At 44.8% G+C, this 22,463-nt stretch overlaps 1 protein-coding gene across 1 annotated transcript in view; it reads left to right on the plus strand.

The window, feature by feature from the left end:
• LOC144953346 (uncharacterized) overlaps positions 1-22,463 on the plus strand; it is a 244,395-nt gene that overhangs the window by 162,189 nt on the left and 59,743 nt on the right. Inside the window, 1 exon segment of the mRNA XM_078883908.1 lies at positions 21,204-21,562. Coding sequence (XP_078740034.1) covers positions 21,204-21,562 — 359 coding nt within the window.

Consider the following 22,463-nt stretch of genomic DNA (forward strand, 5'->3'; position numbering starts at 1 on the left):
ACTTGTGTTGCCTCCGAAACGTCGTGATTTTTGTTTTTATTTTATTTTACTTTCTACGTGACTTTACCGAAAAAACCTAAGAAGATGATTCCTTGCAGTCACGAAAGCTTCAAATCTAGAATTAATGATGTGCATTTGCACATAACATACATTCAAGCACAATAAAATGCTAATACGACCATGTCCTGGAAACCATGGCAAGGTCATCCCATGAGGACTGCCTGGATGAAAACCAGCATGGAAGGGGCCCAGTGTGGGGCCGGCTATGCTAATGACATAGTCCCGTGTGTGTGTGTGATGTGAGGTCTCCTGGCAGCAGTCATTCTCCGCTGTAGTCCTGGCATCTGCTGCTCAGCTTCATTCCCCAGCTGTGGTCCCAGTGGCACCGTCTCTCTGGGGAACCGTGTGGTGTGTGTAGCGAGTATCACTGGGTGGGTGGGTAGTGTGGTGATAGTGGTCACGGTTGGCACCGATGCACGACCACCGCCACCACCCCTACTGGGCGGTGGACCTGTCACCACAAAGCAGCACGCGGCGGAGGAGTGAGGCGATCGCTCTCGCCATGCGAGCGAGGCCCCCTCGCTTCCTCTTCTTTTCGTGCATCTCCACCTGCACCTCTTCCGTTTTCTCCTCCGTCTCATCCTCCTCCATCCCCTCTTCTTCATCCTCCGCCACCATCTTATCCTCCTCCTCTTCCTGCGCCACCTCCATCTTCTCCATCTTCTTCTCCTCCGCTAGCAACATCTCTTCCTCCTTCATCTCCTCTTCAACTTCTGGCACCACCATCTCCGACACCGTCTTCTCTTCCTCCTCCACCACCATTGTTTCCCCTTTGTCCGTCGTCTTCATGTCTTCCACCACGACCATATGTTCATCCTTTGTTGTCTCCTTGTCCTCCATCTCTGTATTGTCTTTCTCCTCTCCCTCCGTGTTCTCCTCCATTGTCATCATCACAATCTCGTCCTCCTTTGCTTTCTCTTCCTCCGATTTCTCCTCCTCTGTCTCTATTTCATACTCCATCATCTCCTTCACCTCTCCCTTCGTCTCCTTCTCCATAACCTCTGTCTTCACTTCAAAGGCCTGGACGAGTGAGGAAGAGGGCTGAGCTGGCTCAGATCTGTGAAGAGACAACACGACACCGTTCCACCTTCCTGCTACGGCAGACATGGCCATCTTCCCATCGTCCGTGGGTGGAATGTGTGGCGGATTAATTCGAGCTGAATAGAAACAGCAATAACGACATGGCCAGTGAGTGTGCTTAGTATTGGTGCTGTCATTCTCATGGCGCCAGGCTATCCTTGAGATAGGTGCAGCTGTGTCTCACACAGACTGCTGTAGTTTCACAGTAGTGCGTGGCGTTGCTGTGCAAATTCAGCTGAATAATTTGAAGTGACATTTTTGGTTCTTTCGGTAAAGTCACGTTTCGATTGCAACACAAGCAATCATCATCAGGTGGGAAACCACAGAAAGAAACTTTCTTGCAATAACGACATGGCCATCGAAACGTGATTTAATTTATTTTATTTCATACCTATGTGAATTTACCGATATAACCAAAGAGTATGGATCCCTGCAGTCACGAAAAATGAAAATCTAGATTGACATTTTCTATATGTATATTCTAATTGACCCCTTGCACATAATGTCCTAAGCATTTCAAATGGCATCGATAGAGATCCTGAACGTCCACTGTGACGGAATGGGTGTGGATCTGTGTGGTCAATGCAGCAGCAATAATAGCCAAGGCGGGAAGCAAGATCTGAACTGTAAGCGGTGAAGAATGCGTGCACGACCATTTGGCCGCTTCAACACATCCATTGCATGCGATGAGCCTCTCGCATCTCTCATCTCATCGCGTTTTAAATTGGACACCCCTCTCAGTGGTAGCTGTCGCTGTGCATTACAAGGCGACTTGGCAGCTGGCCTAGAAACAGGCGATAGTCAGCGAAAATCTCACGGTGGATGGAGGGTTACATGGTGAAGATATGCCCACTTTGTTATGTGGTCTAACCCAGAAACCAGTTTTGAAAAATAAATCTGTCCACAGAATAGCGGAATGTACACGTGGGGTTTGCAGTGTCTGTGAATTTTGAGAGCGCGACAGGGCTTGAGCACCTGTGCGTCACAGCAACATTGACCTGGCTTTGATTTCCACGTTTGGCCACATTCTTCGTGTGGATTATGCAGCCACCTGTTCTGGGAAGGTTCTGCAGCTTTCTCCCTGTTACTGAACCCACACAAGCAATGCAAATCGTTCAATTTGGATCGCAAACAGTTGCAACTTTGTTGCAAAATGCGAGCAAACTTGGCAGGATCCTCCTGAAAAAAAGTTTCGTGACTGAGTAAGGCTGATGCTGCGTGAGAAGCATGGCAATAAATAACAAAAATAAACACACAGGGGATGCACACGCAGACTGGTTTACCGTGGCAAAGCGACTCCGGAGTTTTCTTTATCTTCTTGGAAGCCCTCTTCTCCAAAGCTCTGAGCAATTGGGCCCCACACAGGATTGGAGTATGTGGCGGCGGTGGTGGTAGCGGTGGTGGCGGTGGCAGTGGTGGTGGTGCTGCTGGTGGTATCGGTCTGGAGCCATTGTCGCTCGATCTTGGCGAGACGCTCCTCCTCCTCCTCGAGGCGCTTTTGCTCCACAAGACGCTTCTCCTCCATCAAGTGCTCCTCCTCTTGACGCTTCACCTCAACGAGGCGCTTCTCCTGCATGAGACGTTTCTCCTCGAGGAGCTTCACCTTGCGAAAGCGCCTCTCCTCAAGACGCTTCTTCTTCTTCTCGAGACGCTTCAGCTCTATGAGACGCTTCACCTCAAAGAGGCGATTCTCCTCCATGAGGCGCTTCTCTTCCTCGACCCGCTGCACCTCAATGAGGCGCTGCTCCTCGACAAGGCGCTTCTCTTCTTCCACCCGCTTCTCCTCCATGAGGCGCTTCTCTTCCTTGACCCGCTTCACATCTATGAGGCGCTTCTCTTCCTCCAGATGCTTCTCCTTGAGACGCTTCACCTCGCGAAGGCGCTTCTCCTCCATGAAGCGCGTTTCTTCAAGGAGGCGCTTTTCCATGACGCGTTTGACGTCGTTGAGGATTTTGTTTCGAAGGCAATTCTGCTCCGTTTGGTGCTTCACCTTGGCGAGGCACTTCACCTCATTGGGGCGCTTCTCTTCCATTGTGCATTTCTCCTTTGCAAGGTGCTTGTCCTCCTGGAGATGCTTCACTCCGCTGAAGTTCTTCACCTCCCCAATGCTCCTCTGTTCACGCGAAGATAAGCACATGACCATTCAGACATGCGCACTCAGGACAACATCCATTCTCGCAGGCACACAAACATGGACGGGCACATACACAAACAAAAATGCATACTGGCACATCTATGTACAGATGAAAACATGCACATTAACTCATGGTATGACGTGATGATGGAGGGATGGAGTGATGGTGTTGGGAGATGGTGTTGTGATATGAAGAGGTGAAATTGTGGACGGTGCCTTGTGATGGTATTGACGCTTTATGAGGCTCTATGATATTGTATTGATTATCGATTTGAAGCTTTCGTGACTGCAAGGATTCATACTCACGTATGTGACTTCACCGAAAAAACCTAAGAAAGAGTCACATACGTGACTTTACCGAAAAAACTAAGAGTATATTGTATTGAGTTGGTGGTGGTGTGAAGAGATGGTGTGGTGATGTGAGGTGTAGTGATGATTTGGTGCAATAGTGTGGGAGTGTGGAGAGAATGTGGTGTTTGACCCCCATAGACCCCCATACACACCTTTGGGGAGGGATGGTCGTAGCTTTGGCCTGAAAAAGGGTCCACTTCATCCATAATGTCCCCCCACGTGGTCGACTGGCGCCATGACTCCCGGGCTACGGAAATTAAAATTAATTCAAAGGACGAGTAATGTATTAGAGAACGAAGCACGTGGAGATTCACGGAAGTAATTCTGAGATTCTTGTAATTACCTCTTAACACATACCATGACCTGCTGTTGAGAAACATTAGTCACATGGTAGTAAAACATTACAAGTCATATTTTTGTAAGCATGTTGAGATCATTAATTTCATAAAGTTGAGACCCCCGTTTAAACCAATATGGCTGAAACGCAGCTCTAAATCCATGCTGTCTGCCACCCTTGACCGTTTACCTTTTCCCATCAGGGAGCTGCCTCCTCTGCATAAAAGCCACGTGATGCAGGTAACTGGGACTTACCATCATAGTCCTCCAAGATATCAGCCCACTTGCGTTGTCTGTCCATGTTTTGTGGTGAAGGAGTCGTTTCTGTTTGATGTTGGAGGGGCTGGAGAGGTTGTAAAAACGCTCAGATTTATCAGCCTTTTGAATCACTCATCCTCACAATTATTCCATATTGACCACTCGCTGTACCAATCAAATCACTTTCGTGCCGTTTGTTTTACAAGTCCACTCACTCGCTTGTTTTCCAACTCACGCGTGCGTCAGATCACTCACTCATCCACCCACGCGAACATGTTTATTCCAACTGCCTATTGCATTAAACATAATCGCCAAACATAACCGTGATGTTTAACCTCTAATCCAGACAAGCATGTTGATGCACAGCCCATTTGTATTAATCTACTGCTTGATAAAGGCCCCCCTATGTCTTGTAGGTTATTGGGATCAAATGACAATACTTAAATGATCTGTTATAACCCGAGAATGACGTCACTGGTCACGTGATGTCAGAGGTACCGCCCATGTGGCTGTGACGTCACAGATAGGAGACGTCTATGGCAGCAGCTAGGGTCTGAACTAAAAGGCAGACTCCTCCCCCGTGTTGGATAACATTCAAAACATGTAATGCAGGACACAATTATGCAGGCAATCAGAACACAATAATTATAGACATGTTAATCATATTATATGAGATTTAAACAGGTTAGTTATGAACGTTTTAAATGTTGACTTGCTTTGGGTCTAAACAATGACAGTAACAGCAACATATCAGAGCATGCCAAGTAACCTAACTAATAGTCCTAATTTGGTTGCAGAAAATCCAAATACCAACATACACAAAAATAATGAAGCTTTAGTTTGTAGTCAAAACGTGCAATAAAAATAAACAACACACATCGTCAACAGGGATGCTCTCACCTCGTTGAGAATTCGCTCTGCAAAAGGCTTCTTCTGCTGCTCACTCGTGCGCATTCCTCTCGACTGCGGGTGGAGGCGTGGCTATGACGTAACAGAGGTGACGTCACTACAGCGAGGCTCCGCCCCCACGCGCTTGGCGGGCGCTCCACGTGGTGCAGTGCGGGTGGTGTGCGTCACCGGAAACAGCAGAGTCCTCGGTTCGACATTAAACATTTGCCCCCTCGCTTTGTGCTGTCTTTGATGTCGCCGTTACTGCGGCGAGGACTGAAGCGATGCCTGGCCATCAGGCCTGGCATATACCTAGGCCTCAGGCTTCATATTTGTTCGTAGTTATTTTTTGTTTAATTGGAATTATTCACTTGCATTTCATTAATAACATTTCAAGCGTATAAACACCATCCCATTGGTTTATTTAGTTTTAAATTCAGGTTTGTAGTATAGTTATTGATCTGTAGTTATATTTAAGTGAGTGAGGTGGTTGTACTAAGTATGAATTTGAGTTACATGTAAATTATTATTGTGTAAAGGATTTGTCTGTGTGCAACTATCCTGGCAGTGGTAATATGGGCTTTTTATAATTAAGTTGTTAATGAGATTGTTTATTTGTGTGTGTCTGTTATCTATGTCTGTGTCAGGTTACATATCTATGTTTGTAGCTGTGTGTGTTTGTTATTTATGATGGGTGACGATGATGATGTTTCTTGATAATGGATGGTGGTGATGATGATGATGGGTGGTGATTATGAAGGGTTGTAATGATGATGGGTGGTGATGATGTGTAGTGATTATGATGGGTGGTAGTGATGATGATGGGTGGTGGTAATGGTTGGGGAGGTTATGATGATGGGTGGTGATGGTTATGGGTGGTGATGATGATGAGTTGTTGTGATTATGGGTGTTGATGATGATGGATGATTGGTGGTGGTTATGATGAATGTTGGTTGTGATGGTTGGGTGGTGGTGGTGACGATGGTTGATGATGGTGAGTTGATAGTGATAATGATGATAATGGGTGTTGATACTGATTAATTTGTGTTGATAATTATGGGTGGTGATGAGTAAATGAGCAACCACCCGACACATAACAGCAACAGAAGTAACTAAAGCAGCACCAATAACAGCAGCGACAACAGCAGCAGCAACAACACATTTTGAGGGCGACGCAACTACTTCTGATTCTGCTGTTTCTGGTGCTCGACTAATTGTAGCCAGGCCCTGCTCTCGCGGGACCAACCCACACGTCTTCGGAAATTATTGCGATGATCATGTCTGAGCTGAAAATTAAGTGAATAAACGTTACTTTGTTTAACCATAACTGTGTGTAGGTTAGTATCTGGGGGCTCAGCGAATACTACTCATGAAATAACTCGTACTCCTTTATGACCGACATTGTACTAATTTTGGTTGATCGAGACGAACACTGGATTAAACATGCACCTCTTAACCCCTGCCTCGCATTTACGACGAATAATTTGCATTTACACATACCATACAGTCAAGCACAGTAAAATGCTAATACGACAATATTGTTATTCTAGGAATTTGAATTCGATTCTAACCCTGCACTCCCACAGTTCGCATATCCAACCCCCGGGTCGATTGAACGTCAGCTTTCTTTTATATGAGCAGATTGCGATTTTAATACTTCTAATGAGATTCGAATACCGTATCCATAAATCGCCTAAATATGAAAATGTGTCATTAAACCCGCCACCACCCACACACCCAATTAGTAAGGTTTGTCACGTAAACCGGACATGCTAATTCGTTACTAGTCCAGCACAATGGTGTGATGGAGAGCCAAGCCACAACATTTACAATCTGAGTACGACGTTTCGCCAGTAATTACAACAATCTTCATTAGGCGACGGCCAGTTTTGTGGAGAAGTGCTCCTGTTTCGTTCCGTAAATAGAGAGGTAGATGTGATGACAAAACGTGTGTGCTCTTCTTGCGCGAAGTGGGGGAGGGGGGTGTTAATGGATGCACATATATATATATATGGCTATGGGTACCCATTGCCGTTTGGGTAATGTATATGGTAATCAACGTACATTAGGCATGCGAATTAAGTGAACCCATTGACCTTGTACTTCCTGTCGATTGTGTGTACTAAAATAGCCGTGCCAACGGTAATCCCTATTGAAGAATAGTGACCTGAATAGACATGCTTTAGTAACGAATTGTCATGTTCTGTATTAGTGACAATCCTTACTATTTTCATGTGGCGGGTTTAACAAAATATATTTTTTCCTTGCGCAATTTAACCCAAAAACCTGTTCGATTGAACATATACTATACATATTTATTAGCAGAGTGCTATTCAATACTTCTAATGAGATTTTAATACCGTACCTCCGTTAATGGTGTAATAAATTATTAAACCAGTTTATAGTAGTTTAATGTTTAGTGCTATCGTTTATAATGTTACAGTTGACATGTTATAGAGTACATGTGATCTCCAGTCTACTTCGGGATTAGGGACCAGAATGCTGCGAAACGATTTATAACGGGGCCATTCGCCTCTAGGAACATGTTTATGGGGAGACAGCCAAGATACTGCTGGTTAAAGGCAGACTTGTGTGACGGAGATTAGCGACTACTACTGAAGAATTATCTATCATTTATGATAGAATTTGTCATAATTTTGGTTGATTACGGAGAACAAGACACCTGCTATGTTGACGAATTCTTAGTACATATATTGTACTTACCCATATTGCTAAAATATCGTTAACACTAGAATAAGCTTGCAGTTCTTAGCCATCTCATCACGTTGCTTCAAATATGCTCTAGGTTGAGTGTCCTGATGTGGTCTGACGCATTTACTGCGATTACATTGAAGCATTCAAAGCGGTCCACAACCCTGAATTGTGCAGCTTGGAATAATGGAGGAATTCGCATTTCTTTTTTTGTTTTTTTGAACTTGAGGAGTTACATCACAAGCGAAAGCGATAGTATTTGCCAAGAATATCTTCATTAGTCGAGAACGAAAGTAGGAAGTTCAAATGGTGTCATATTCGCCTAATTTTCGAGTTGGATCTTTGGGGCTGTATAATGTGTAAAGTTGAAGGTGCTAGGTGTTGTCTTCTTCTAGCAGCTACTAACGTGCATGTGGTCTGTTTTTAGGATTTGTCCATTGCTGTTGTTAGCTTTGTCGTGCGCATTTCTTGTTGAGTTCTGCCACTTTAGTGTTGCAGTTTGTTAAAGAATTCGCCACGTGAGCGTGATGTTTTGCTTAGTGGGAATTTCGCTTTGTTACAATTTGTGATTGTTATAATAATTGTAACGATTCATAATCGCATGCGTTTATAATGGGTTTGTGCGTGTATTTATATAAATATATTCCGTCTTTTGTTATTCGATGACATCTAGCAGTGAAAATTGTGATTCTAATATGACCATGTTGTAATTGTAATAATTTTTATCCGATCCTTGCACGTACACTATAAAAACATATTAGCGATTCTTATACGACCACACTGTGATTCTAATGCTTCTAATGATATTATAATACCTTACCTCCGTTTAAATGGTTATAAATTAAAACACTAGTTTATAATCGTTTAATGTTCAGTGTTATCGTTTATAGTATTACAGTTTACATGTTATAGAGTACAGTTTATCCCCGACATACTTCGGGATTAGGGACTGGTACGTTGATGAACGATTAACTACGGGGACCTTTTCCCCTCAATGAACACGTGTTAATCGTGTAGACAACTAAGATGCTGCGGGTTAAGGGCACACTTGTGTGACGGAGATCCTCCACCTGAAATTCTCTTAACATAGGAACATTATAAAATAAAGACCGGACAAACATTTGTTAAAAATACGTTTCTATTCATCTGCAATAATTTTTACGTCAAAACTCGAAGGGAATATTTATTATGTCCTATGTTCACACATTTCCAGTACCATGCAAACCATTTCCGTTCCAGGAATACCAAAGCGTTAAAGTATCATTCCCCATGATTTCCGTATTATTTCACCACATGTGTTCACTGTGCCTCTATGTTGAAGTCAAGGCCATATATCCAACGAACGCGTCATCAATGTACATCCTTAAATCGTATATCTAAAGTCGATTAATACCAATAAAAAAGCTATGTACTTGAAAAAACCGTTTAAAATGTTGAGTAAAGATGTACCTACAGGCGCATTCCAACTTTAGCTCAACAGGAACACCTAAAGACTACAATTAAACCCTCTCACAACCAGTGCTCTTCACATCACTTCGGCAAGTAATCCGATAACATTACAAACCACCACTGTGCACGTCATTAAACTCTCACAAAAACTGTAAAACTAAAATGGTAAAAATTACGCACAAAAGTACTCGATATGGCTTAATAGGTGTAACCACATGCAATATTATGTTTCAGTCACCCCGAGCTCTCGGTTTGATCCTCGAGCCACTCCATTACACCCAGCCATCTCTCGGGATCCAACTGCATGGGATCGAAGGTGGAAACTTCTTCAGCACCCACTGCAGCACCTTGAATTTCAGCTTTTGATTTAAATTTCCATTCATTGTGGACCTTCTGATGCCTTTTAAGATGTGATGACTGTTAAAATGCCTTCACACACACAGAGCACAAGAATGGCTTCTCGCCCGTGTGTGTTCTCTGATGGTTTTGAAGAGTTGATGATTGTGCAAATGTCTTCCCACACACAGGGCACAGGAATGGCTTCTCGGCGGTGTGCGTTCTCTGATGAGTTTGACGAGTTGATGACCGTGCAAATGCCTTCCCACACACAGGGCACAGGAATGGCTTCTCGCCCGTGTGCGTTCTCTGATGAGTTTGACGAGTTGACGATTGTGCCTTACCACACACAGAGCAATTGAATGGCTTCTTGTCTCCGTGTGCGTGGGGCTGTGGAGAGCGTCTCTGCTCCATGTGAGCGTAGCAACAGTAGCGGTGTTATCGAGTCAAAAGTATGCTATCGGCCGCAAGGATGTTTAGCGTTGAGCTTTGGATTTTGTTAACGGCTAAGAAAAGAACGACACTCGGGTCTAACCGAGACGCAATATCAGAGTTGATCAAATGCGACGATCAAGGGCGTCAATCGGGTGAGTTTGATCAGAGGCTTTAATCAAAGGCGTCATCCCATCACGGAACACCACCTCCCTGCGTTTATCACAGCAACAGAAGTAACTACAACAGCAACAACAGCAGCAACATCACATTTCGAGGGCGACGCAGCTACTTCCGATTCTGCCGCCCAGCTGTTTGTAGTCGGGACCTGCTCTCGCAAGGACCCCACACGTCTTTGGAAATGATGGCGATGATCATGTCTGAGCTGAGAATGAGGTCACTCAAGATTACTTTGTTTAACCATAACTTTTGGTAGGTTAGTGTCATCGGGGCTCTGTGAATACTACTCATGAATGAAATCACACTCATGTATGACCAACATTGTACTAAATTTGGTTGATCGAGTAGAACAAGGCACGTGCAACGTCCAGACGAATTCTTATCAACAACAGTGTCCTTAAATATAATGCTAAAATAAATGTTAACACTGGATTAAACGTGCACCTCTTAACCCATCCCTCGCATTTACGACTAATGATGTGCATTTGCACATAACATACATTCAAGCACAATAAAATGCTAATACGACCATGTCCTGGAAACCATGGCAAGGTCATCCCATGAGGACTGCCTGGATGAAAACCAGCATGGAAGGGGCCCAGTGTGGGGCCGGCTATGCTAAAGACATAGTCCCGTGTGTGTGTGATGTGAGGTCTCCTGGCAGCAGTCATTCTCCGCTGTAGTCCTGGCATCTGCTGCTCAGCTTCATTCCCCAGCTGTGGTCCCAGTGGCACCGTCTCTCTGGGGACCCGTGTGGTGTGTGTAGCGAGTATCACGGGGTGGGCGGGTAGTGTGGTGATAGTGGTCACGGTTGGCACCGATGCACGACCACCGCCACCACCCCTACTGGGCGGTGGACCTGCCACCACAAAGCAGCACGCGGCGGACGAGTGAGTTGATCGCTCTCGCCACGCGAGCGAGGCCCCCTCGCTTCCTCTTCTTTTCGTGCATCTCCACCTGCACCTCTTCCGTTTGCTCCTCCGTCTCATCCTCCTCCATCCCCTCTTCTTCATCCTCCACCACCATCTTCTCCTCTACCTCCTCCTCTTCCTGCGCCACCTCCTTCTTCTCCATCTTCTTCTCCTCCGCTAGCACCATCTCTTCCTCCTTCATCTCCTCCTCAACTTCCGGATCCACCATCTCCACCACCGTCTTCTCTTCCTCCTCCACCACCATTGTTTCCCCTTTGTCCGTCGTCTCCATGTCCTCCACCACGACCATCTGTTCATCCTTTGTTGTCTCCTTGTCCTCCATCTCCGTATTGTCTTTCTCTTCTCCCTCCGTGTTCTCCTCCATTGTCACCATCACAATCTCGTCCTCCTTTGCCTTCTCTTCCTCCGATTTCTCCTCCTCTGTCTCTACCTCATCCTCCATCATCTCCTTCACCTCTTCATTCTCCACAACCTCTGTCTTCGCTTCAAAGGCCTGGACGAGTGAGTAGGAGGGCTGCGCTGGCTCAGATCTGTGAAGAGACAACACGACACCGTTCTAGATTTGAAGCTTTCGTGACTGCAATGATTCATATTCTTAGGTTTTTTCGGTAAAGTCACGTAGGTAAAAAACATTAAAAAGTAAAATAAAATAACATAAAAAATTAAAATCACGACGTTTCGGAGGCAACACAAGCTTCCGTCTTCAGGTGGTACCGTCACAGCCACGACAGCTGTATCAAGTTAATGAGAGGTTGCAGAAGCTACCACTTCGTTTATTTATGGTTGGAGAAGGTGGTGGGGCAAGGGCCGCATACTTTTATGAATATGGTAAGGTGAGGCTGAAGACTAAGAATAGACTGCATAACAAAGGCTGAGCCTTTATTATGGAGAGGTGCGGTTTGTGACTCAACCTGTAACAGGGAGAACACCCCTAGACATGGTAAAACTGTGATGGTTGTCTGTCAAACACGACACCGTTCCACCTTGCTGCTACGGCAGACATCGCCATCTTCCCATCGTCCGTGGGTGGAATGTGTGGCGGATTAATCGAGCTGAATAGAAACCGCAATCACGACATGGCCAGTGAGTGTGCTTAGTATTGGTACTGTCATTCTCATGGCGCCAGGCTATCCTTGAGATAGGTGCAGCTGTGTCTCACACAGACTGCTGTAGCAGTAGTGGGTGGCGTTGCTGTGCAAATTTAGCTGAATAATTTTAAGTGAGATTATTTTGGCTCTTTCGGTAAAGTCACGTAGGTATAAAATATAAGAAATTAAATCACAACGTTTCGATTGCAACACAAGCAATCATCATGAGGTGGGAAAACCACAGCAAGAAACTTTCTTGCAATAACGACATGGCCATCGAAACGTCGTGATTTAGTTTAATTTATTTTATTTCATGCCTACGTGAATTTACCGATATAACCAAAGAGTATGGATCCCTGTAGTCACGAAAACTTCAAATCTAGATTGAAACTTTCTATATGTATATTCTAATTGACCTTTTGCACATAATGTCCTAAGCATTTCAAATGGCATCGATAGAGATCCTGAACGTCCACTGTGACGGAATGGGTGTGTATCTGTGTGGTTAATGCAGCAGCAATCATAGCCAAGGCGGGAAGCAAGATCTGAACTGTAAGCGGTGAAGAATTAGTGCACGACAATTTGGTCGCTTCAACACATCCACGATTTCGAAAAAGTGTCCGACAGTGATTCGTGGTCGAGAGAGCCACCTCCCTTGACGTCGAAGGCATCTCAGAGTGCATTGCATGCGATGAGCCTCTCGCATCTCTCATCTCATCGCGTTTTAAATTGGACACCCCTCTCAGTGGTCGCTATCGCTGTGCATTACAAGGCGACTTGGCAGCTGGCCTGGAAACAGGCGATAGACAGCGAACATCTCACGGTGGAAGGAGGGTTACATGGTGAAGATATGCCCACTTCGTTATGTGGTCTAACCCAGAAACCAGTTATGAAAAATAAATCTGTCCTCAGTATAGCGGAATGTACACGTGGGGTTTGCAGTGTCTGTGAATTTTGAGAGCGCGACAGGGCTTGAGCACCTGTGCCTCACAGAAACATTGACCTGGGTTTGATTTCCACGTTTGGCCACATTCTCCGTGTGGATTATGCAGCCCCCTGTTCTGGGAAGGTTCTGCAGCTTTCTCCCTGTTACTGAACCCACACAAGCAATGCAAATCGTTCAATTTGGATCGCAAACAGTAGCAACTTTGTTGCAAAATGCGAGCAAATTTGGCAGGATCCTCCTGAAAAAAAGTCTTGAGACCGAGTAAGGCTGATGCTGCGTGAGAAGCATGGCAATAAATAACAAAAATAAACACACAGGGGATGCACACGCAGAGTGGTTTACCGTGGCTCAGCGACTCCGGAGTTTGCTTTATCTTCTTGGAAGCCCTCTTCTCCAAAGCTCGGAGCAATTGGGCTCAACACAGGATTGGAGGACGTGGTGGCGGTGGCGGTGGCGGCGGTGGTGGTAGCGGTCTGGAGCCATTGTCGCTCGATCTTGGCGAGGCGCTCCTCCTCCTCGAGGCGCTTTTGCTCCACAAGACGCTTCTCCTCCATCAAGTGCTCCTCCTCTTGACGCTTCACCTCAACGAGGCGCTTCTCCTGCATGAGACGTTTCTCTTCGAGGAGCTTCACCTTGCGAAAGCGCCTCTCCTCAAGACGCTTCTTCTTCTTCTCAAGACGCTTCAGCTCTATGAGACGCTTCACCTCAAAGAGGCGATTCTCCTCCATGAGGCGCTTCTCTTCCTCGACCCGCTGCACCTCAATGAGGCGCTGCTCCTCGACAAGGCGCTTCTCTTCTTCCACCCGCTTCTGCTCCATGAGGCGCCTCTCTTCCTTGACCCGCTTCACATTGATGAGGCGCTTCTCTTCCTCCAGATGCTTCTCCTTGAGACGCTTCACCTCGCGAAGGCGCTTCTCCTCCATGAAGCGCGTTTCTTCAAGGAGGCGCTTTTCCATGACGCGTTTCACGTCGTTGAGGATATTGTTTCGAAGGCACTTCTGCTCCGTTTGGTGCTTCACCTTGGCGAGGCACTTCACCTCATTGGGGCGCTTCTCTTCCATTGGGCATTTCTCCTTCGCAAGGCGCTTGTCCCCCTGGAGACGCTTCACTCCGCTGAAGTTCTTCACCTCCCCAATGCTCCTCTGTTCACGAGAAGATAAGCACATGACCATTTAGACATGCACACTCAGGACAAAATCCATTCTCGCAGGCACACAAACATGGACGGGCACATATACAAACAAAAATGCATACTCGCACATCTATGTACGGATGCAAACATGCACATTAACTCATGCAAACATGCTAGCAAACGTATGAATATACACCATCACCTAATGTTATCAAAATACATGTTACATCCTCATATTCTCACACATTCAATACACGCACTTAATGCAGTGATAGTCTACAACGATTTCATGGCGATTGTTGGCAACAATCATCACGGGCAATAGTTTATACAGAATGTTCCATTGTAAAGATCTGGATGCCCATGATCTGGACAAATTTTATTGCAGCACCCATAATGGGCAGCTGGAATGGCAACTTCCAATCAGCTCACAGACATAATTCATGAGATTGCATGATATCATTCTGTCTTCATTGGTAATGAATGGCGACTTCATTTGCCTGTACGAGTGGGATATGGCATGACGTGATGGTGGAGAGATGGAGGGATGGTGTTGGGAGATGGTGTTGTGATATAGAGAGGTGAAATTGTGGAATGTTCTGGAGAGATGGTGTCGTGATGGTATTGACGCATTGAGGCTCTGTGACGGTGTATTGAGTTGGTGGTGGTGTGATGAGAAAGGTGACGTGAAGAGATAATGTGAGTTCTAGTGATGTTTTGGTGCAATGGTGTGGTGAAATGGTGGGAGAATGTGGTGTTTTACCCCCATAGACCCCATACACACCTTTGGGGAGGGATGCTCGTAGCTTTGGCCTGGGAAAGGGTCCACTTCATCCATAATGTCCCCCCACGTGGTCGACTGGCGCCATGACTCCCGGGCTACGGAAAACAAAATTATTTCAAAGGACGAGTAATGTATTAGAGAACGAAGCACGTGGAGATTCACGGAACTAATTCTGAGATCCCTGCAATTACCTCTTAACACATAACATGACCTGCTGTTGAGAAACATTAGTCACATGGTAGTAAAACATTACAATTCATATTTTTGTAAGCATGTTGAGATCATCAATTTCATAAAGTTGAGACCCCCATTTAAACCAATATGGCTGAAACGCAGTTCTAAATCCATGTTGTCTGCCACTTGACCTTTACATCTTCCCATCACCGCCACGTCTACTAAAATAAATTAATAAGGGAGCTGCCTCCTCTGCATAAAAACCACGTGCTACAGGTAACTGGGACTTACCATCATAGTCCTCCAAGATTTCAGCCCACTTGCGTTGTCTGTCCATGTTGTTGGGAAGTAGTTTCTGTTTGATGTTGGAGGGCCTGGGGAGGTTGTAAAAACGCTCAGATTTAGCAACCTTTTGAATCACTCATCCTCTCAATTGTTACATATTTGACCACTCGCTGTATCAATCAAATCACTTTCGTGCCGTTTGTTTCACAAGTCCACTCACTCGCTTGTTTGCCCACTCACGCGTGCGTCAGATCACTCATCCACCCACGCGAACATGTTTAATCCAACTGCCTATTGCATTAAACATAATCGCCAGACATAACCGTGATGCTTAACCTCTAATCCAGACAAGCATGTTGATGCACATCCCATTTGTATTAATCGACTGCTTCATAAAGCCCCTACCCCCCTTATGTCTTGTAGGTCATTGGGGTCAAATGACCATACTTAAATTATTTGTTATAACCCGAGAATGACGTCGTAGGTCACATGATGTCAGAGATACCGCCCATGTGGCTGTGACATCACAGATAGAAGACGTCTATGGCAGCAGCTTGGGTCTGAACTAAAAGGCAGACTCATCCCCCGTGTTGGATAACATTCAAAACATGTAATGCAGGGCACAATTATGCAGGCAATCAGAACACAATAATTATATACATGTTAATCATATTATATGAGATTTAAACAGGTTAGTTATGAACGTTTTAAATGTTGACTTGCTTTGGGTCTAAACAATGACAGTAACTGCAACATATCAGAGCATGCCAAGTAACCTAACTAATAGTCCTAATTTGGTTTTAGAAAATCTAAATACCAACATATACAAAAATAATGAAGCTTTAGTTTGTAGTCAAAACGTGCAATAAAAATAAACAACACACATCGTTAACAGGGACGCTCACCTCGTTGAGGATTCGCTCTGCAAAGGCTTCTTCTGCTGCTCACTCGTGCGCATTCCTCTCGACTGCGGGTGGAGGCGTGGCTATTACGTAACAGAGGTGACGTCACTACAGCGAGGCTCCGCCCCCACGCGCTTGGCGGGCGCACCACGTGGTGCAGTGCGGGTGGTGTGCGTCACCGGAAACAGCAGAACCCTTGGTTCGACATTAAACATTTGCCCCCTCGCTTTGTGCTGTCTTTGATGTCGCCGTTACTGCGGCGAGGACTGAAGCGATGCCTGGCCATCAGGCCTGGCATATACCTAGGCCTCAGCTTCATATTTGTTCGTAGTTATTTTTAGTTTTATTGGAATTATTAACTTGCATTTCATTAATTACATTTCAAGCGTATAAACACCATCCCATTGGTTTATTTACTTTTAAATTCAGGTTTTTATTAGAGTTTTTGATCTGTAGTTATATTTAAGTGAGTGAGGTGGTTGTACTAAGTGTGAATTTGAGTTCCATGGAAATTATTATTGTGTAAAGGATTTGTCTGTGTCCATCTATCCTGGCAGTGGTATTATGGGCTTTTTATAATTAAGTTGTTAATGAGATTGTTTATTTGTGTGTGTCTGTTATCTATGTCTGTGTCAGGTTACATATCTATATTTGTAGCTGTGTGTGTTTGTTAATTTATGATGAGTGGTGATGATGTTTCTTGATAATGGATGGTGGTGATGATGATGATGGGTGGTGATTATGAAGGGTGGTAATGATGATGGATGGTGATGATGTGTAGTGATTATGATGGGTGGTAATGATCATGGGTGGTGGTAATGATTGGTGAGGTTATGATGATGGGTGGTGATGATGTTGGGTTGTTGTGATTATGGGTGTTGATGATGACGGTGGTGGTTATGATGAATGTTGGTTGTGATGGTTGGGTGGTGGTGGTGAGTTGATAGTGATAATGATGATTGGTGATGATAATGGGTGTTGATACTGATGATTTGTGTTGATGATTATGCGTGGTGATGAGTATATGAGCCACCACCCAATACATAACAGCAACAGAAGTAACTACAGCAGCACCAATAACATCATTGACAACAGCAGCAGCAACAACACATTTTTGAGGGCGACGCAACTACTTCTGATTCTGCTGTTTCTGCTGCTCGACTATTTGTAGCCAGGCCCTGCTCTCGCGGGACCCCACACGTCTTTGGAAATTATTGCGATGATCATGTCTGAGCTGAGAATTAAGTGACTAAACGTTACTTTGTTTAACAATAACTGTGTGTAGGTTAGTATCTGGGGGCTCAGCGAATACTATTCATGAAAGAACTCGCACTCCTTTATGACCGACATTGTACTAATTTTGGTTGATCGAGACGAACAAGGCACGTGCCATGTCCTGACGAACTTTTATTTCCAATATTGTCCTTAAATATGATGCTAAAATAAACGTTAACACTGGATTAACATGCACCTCTTAACCCCTGCCTCGCATTTACGACTAACAATTTGCATTTACACGTAACATACAGCCAAGCACAGTAAAATGCTAATACGACAATATAGTTATTCTAGGAATTTGAATTCGATTCTAACCCTGCACCCCCCACAATTCGCATATCCAACCCCCGGTTCGATGGAACGTTCGCTTTACATACATATGAGCAGTGTGGTTATAATACTTCTAATTAGATTTGAATACCGTACCCCCGTTTATGGTGTAATGAATTAGAAAACCAGTTTATAGTCATTTAATGTTGAGTGATATCGTTTATAGTGATACAGCTGAAGTCATAGAGATGAAACGGCCTAAGTGTGTACGAACGTAGATAGGGCGTCGGCGTTGGTTCGTCCACCCATCCCGCCTCAAGACTTATGTCCGTCCCCACCCAGACAGCTCATCCCCATGTCCTGTACAGCCCAAGTCTGGTGTGTCCGACGTGGTGGGGTGCTTGGCAACGGAAACCGTACGCCAAAGGAAATGTGTTGTTCAGCTCACAGTTTGCTAGCCCCTGAGGCCCGGGGTGCTTCAAGGATCTCCCACGTGTGAGGAATCGGTGCCTGGAGCCCGGTCATGTTTCTCAAAAGAAGCCAGGGACCTGCCTAACCCTTCAAGGCTGTGGTGCGAACCCTTGACGCCCCGAAAGGCACAAGATTCCACCATGGGCGAGGGACCGGCGTCGAGAACCAGGTCAAAATGCGCAAGGTTGCGCTCGTAGAATCCAAGCCCAACACACGGACAGTTGAAGGGTCCAGTTGAACAACGTGGAAGCGTGTTAGGATTGTTGTTGTAGTTATTGTGTTGTTTTCTTGTTGTTGACAGGTGAGTGTGGTCACACCGCTTACACCTACAGTTGAGTATTAAATTGTGATGCAGCTGCTGCCCTGACGCACGTGGCTTCTAAAAACTGTTGTTGATGTAAAGACAGTGCATCTACTAAGGGACAAGCGGTGACAATAGGATAGAGAGAGTTCAAGAAGGGAAGGCGGGACAACAATACAAACTAGTGCTATTGTAAACTATGAGCGATACATTATAACGCTATAAAATAACATCATAAACTAGTGTTACAGATCAGAACACCTTACATTGAAGTGTGATATAATGACGACGACGAGACAGCAACCAGCCAACACCTCGTTCCTCCCCCTCTCATTCTCGGCGTGAACCTCCGCCCACACATGGTCTCGCCTTCCCTTCTCGAACTCTCTCTATCTTGTTGTCACCACTTGTCCCTTAGTTGACGTACTGTCTTTACATCACCCACCTCTATGACCTCTACCTGACCCCACCATGGGCGGAGCAACTTAGGGGATTTTCCCGGTGGCACCTGTGGGCAATACAACCATGCCCTGTCCCCCACTGCCCATGGAAGCACGTGTTCCCGCCGCCCCGTGATCTTTTCATGAGCGGATTGCGCTATGGTGGGGAAGGTCCTCGTTATGATTCGTTTCGCAAAGTTCAGGTCCAGAATACCGAAGAATACCGGGAATCACCTGCACTTAAAAACATGTAAATTGATAACACTATAAACAATAACACTAAACATTAAACGACAAAAGAAATATCAACTGGTTGTATAGTTTATAGCACCATAAAATCTCACTCTACACATATGTATGTAAATTATCTTTTCAATCGAGCCGGGGGTCGGATATGTGAACTGTGGGGGGTACAGGGCAAGAATCGCATTCAAATTTTAGAATAACAATATTGTCGTATTAGCATTTTACTGTGCTTGAATGTGTATTATGTGCAAGTGCAAATCGTTAGTAGTAAATGCGAGGGAGGGGTTAAGAGGTGCACGTTTAATCCAGTGTTAAAATTTATTTTAGCATCATATTTAAGGACACTTTCTGATAAGAATTCGTCTGGACATGGCACGTGCCTTGTTCTACTCGATCAACCAAAATTAGTACAATGTCGGTCATACAGGAGTGTAATTTCATTCATGAGTAGTATTCACACAGCCCCGATGACACTAACCTACCTAAAGTTATGGTTAAACAAAGTAATCTTGAGTGACTTAATTCTCAGCTCAGACACGATCATCGCAATCATTTCCAAAGACGTGTGGGGTCCTGCGAGAGCAGGTCCCGACTACAAACAGCTGGACAGCAGAATCGGAAGTAGCTGCGTCGCCCTCGAAATGTGATGTTGCTGCTGTTGTTGTCGCTGCTGTTGTTGCTGCTGTTGTTGCTTCTGTTGCTGTGATATAGGCAGGGTGGTGGTGTTCCGTGATGGGATGACGCATTTGATTAAAGCCTCCGATCAAACTCACCCGATTGACGCCCTTGATCGTCGCGTTTGATCAACTCTTATATTGTATACTCTCACATGTTAAGCTCTATCATAGTGAAACATAATATTATAACCTATGAACTACAACCTATCCATTGCAACGCTGTAAAAGAATTTTACTCAGTAGGTAAAAAAACGATTGAAAATTTTGCACTGTCGTAAGCGCGCAAGCAAGCAAGCAAGTGAACTTAATATAAAGGATTTAAAAAGAATATTACCTATTGGGTTTCACTCCCTCGTCGAGAAGGCCGCTCTCTTCCTTTTCTAAAGTTACATGCTAATTTCTCTGCATTCACTTTAAATCGAGGACAAAGTTTTTATTCAAAATAAGCGCACAATTACACACTGAGATGCACTTACATATTCATGCATGAAGCACAATGGGCACATTACCCTTCGGTATGTTAATAGACATGCGGATTGTACCTTCCAAAATTAACAATCGAATGCAAATATCCTGAAAGTCAAAGGATTGTGTCCTAGGGGGGGAGTTATAAGGCGGCTCAGAAGCAGAGCTCAATGCCATTTCGAGAGGGAACTTGATGAGGTTGGACGCTCGACTCGTCGCTCTGCTGATCGCCCTTCAACCGCGAGACAACGCAGCCTGGCGAGCACAATTGCTGTGTCGACAGTTAGGCAACTTTGCTTCGGGAGAGTTCGTGGCGACATCTTCAGACGGGTTCCAGACATCGATCTACCGTGAATCTCCAAGTAAGTGTCTATTTACGCGGATAAACTCTTAAACGTGTTCATCGTCTAATTTACGGGATTTTTTTGCGTCTCGGTTAGACGCGAGAGTCGTTCTTGTTTTAGCAGTTAACAAAATCCAAAACTCAAAGCTAACCATCCTTTCGGCCGAAAGCGTACTGTTAACTCGATAACACCGCTGCTGTTACTACGTTCACATGGAGCAGAGACGCTCTCTACAGCCCCACGCACACGGAGGCAAGAAGCCATTCAATTGCTCTGTGTGTGGGAAGGCATTTTCACGGCCATCAAATCTTAAGAGACACCAGAGAACACACACGGGCGAGAAGCCATTCCTGTGCTCTGTGTGTGGGAAAGCATTTGCACAGTCATCAACTCTTCAAGACCATCAGAAAACACACACGGGCGAGAAGCCATTCGTGTGCCCTGTGTGTGGGAAGACATTTTCAAAGTCATCAAATCTTCATAGTCATCAGAGAACACACACGGGCGAGAAGCCATTCCTGTGTCCTGTGTGTGGGAAGACATTTTCAAAGTCATCAAATCTTCATAGTCATCAGAGAACACACACGGGCGAGAAGCCATTCCTGTGCCCTGTGTGTGGGAAGACATTTGCAGACTCATCAACCAGGAACAGGCATCAGAAGGTCCACAATGATAGGAAACTGAAATCAAAAGCTGAAATTCAAGGTGCTGCAATGAGTCCTGAAGAAGTTTCCACCTTCGATCCCATGCAGTTGGATCCCGAGAGATGGCTGGATGTAATGGAGTGGCTCGAGAGTCAACCAGAGAGCTCGGAGTGACTGACAAAATATTATGTCATGTGGCTATACCTATTAAGCCGTATCGAGTACTTTTGTGTATAATTTTGACCATTTTTGTTTTACAGTTTTTGTGAGTTTAATTACGTGCACAGTGGTGGTTTGTAATGTTATCGGATTACTTGCCGAAGTGGTGTGATGAGCACTGGTTGTGAGAGTGTTCAATTGTAGTCGTTAAGTGTTCCTGTTGAGCTAAAGTTGGAATGCGTCTGTAGTTAGATCTTTACTCAACATTTTAAAAGGTTTTTTTTTCAAGTATAAAGTTTTTTTTGGTTGGTAATAATCGACTTTAGATAGTCGATTTCAGGATGTACATTGATGACGCGTTCGTTGGATATATGGCCTTGACTTCAACATAGACGCACAGGTGAACAAACGTGATGAACTAATAAGGAAATAATGGGGAATGATACTTTAACGCTTTGGTATTCCTGGAACGGAAATGGTTTGCATGGTACTGGAAATGTGTGAACAAAGGACATAATACATATTCCCTTCGAGTTTTGACGTAAAAATGATTGCAGATGAATAAAAACGTATTTTTAACAAATGTTTGTCCGTTCTTTATTTTATAATGTTCCAAGCAAAAACATGTTAAGAGAATTTCGGGTGGAGGATCTCCGTCACACAAGTGTGCCCTTAACCGGCAGCATCTTGGCTGTCTACCCGATTAACA

The sequence above is a fragment of the Lampetra fluviatilis genome, chromosome 74, assembly GCF_964198595.1.
Source record: "Lampetra fluviatilis chromosome 74, kcLamFluv1.1, whole genome shotgun sequence".
In the NCBI taxonomy this organism is placed as follows: domain Eukaryota; kingdom Metazoa; phylum Chordata; class Hyperoartia; order Petromyzontiformes; family Petromyzontidae; genus Lampetra; species Lampetra fluviatilis.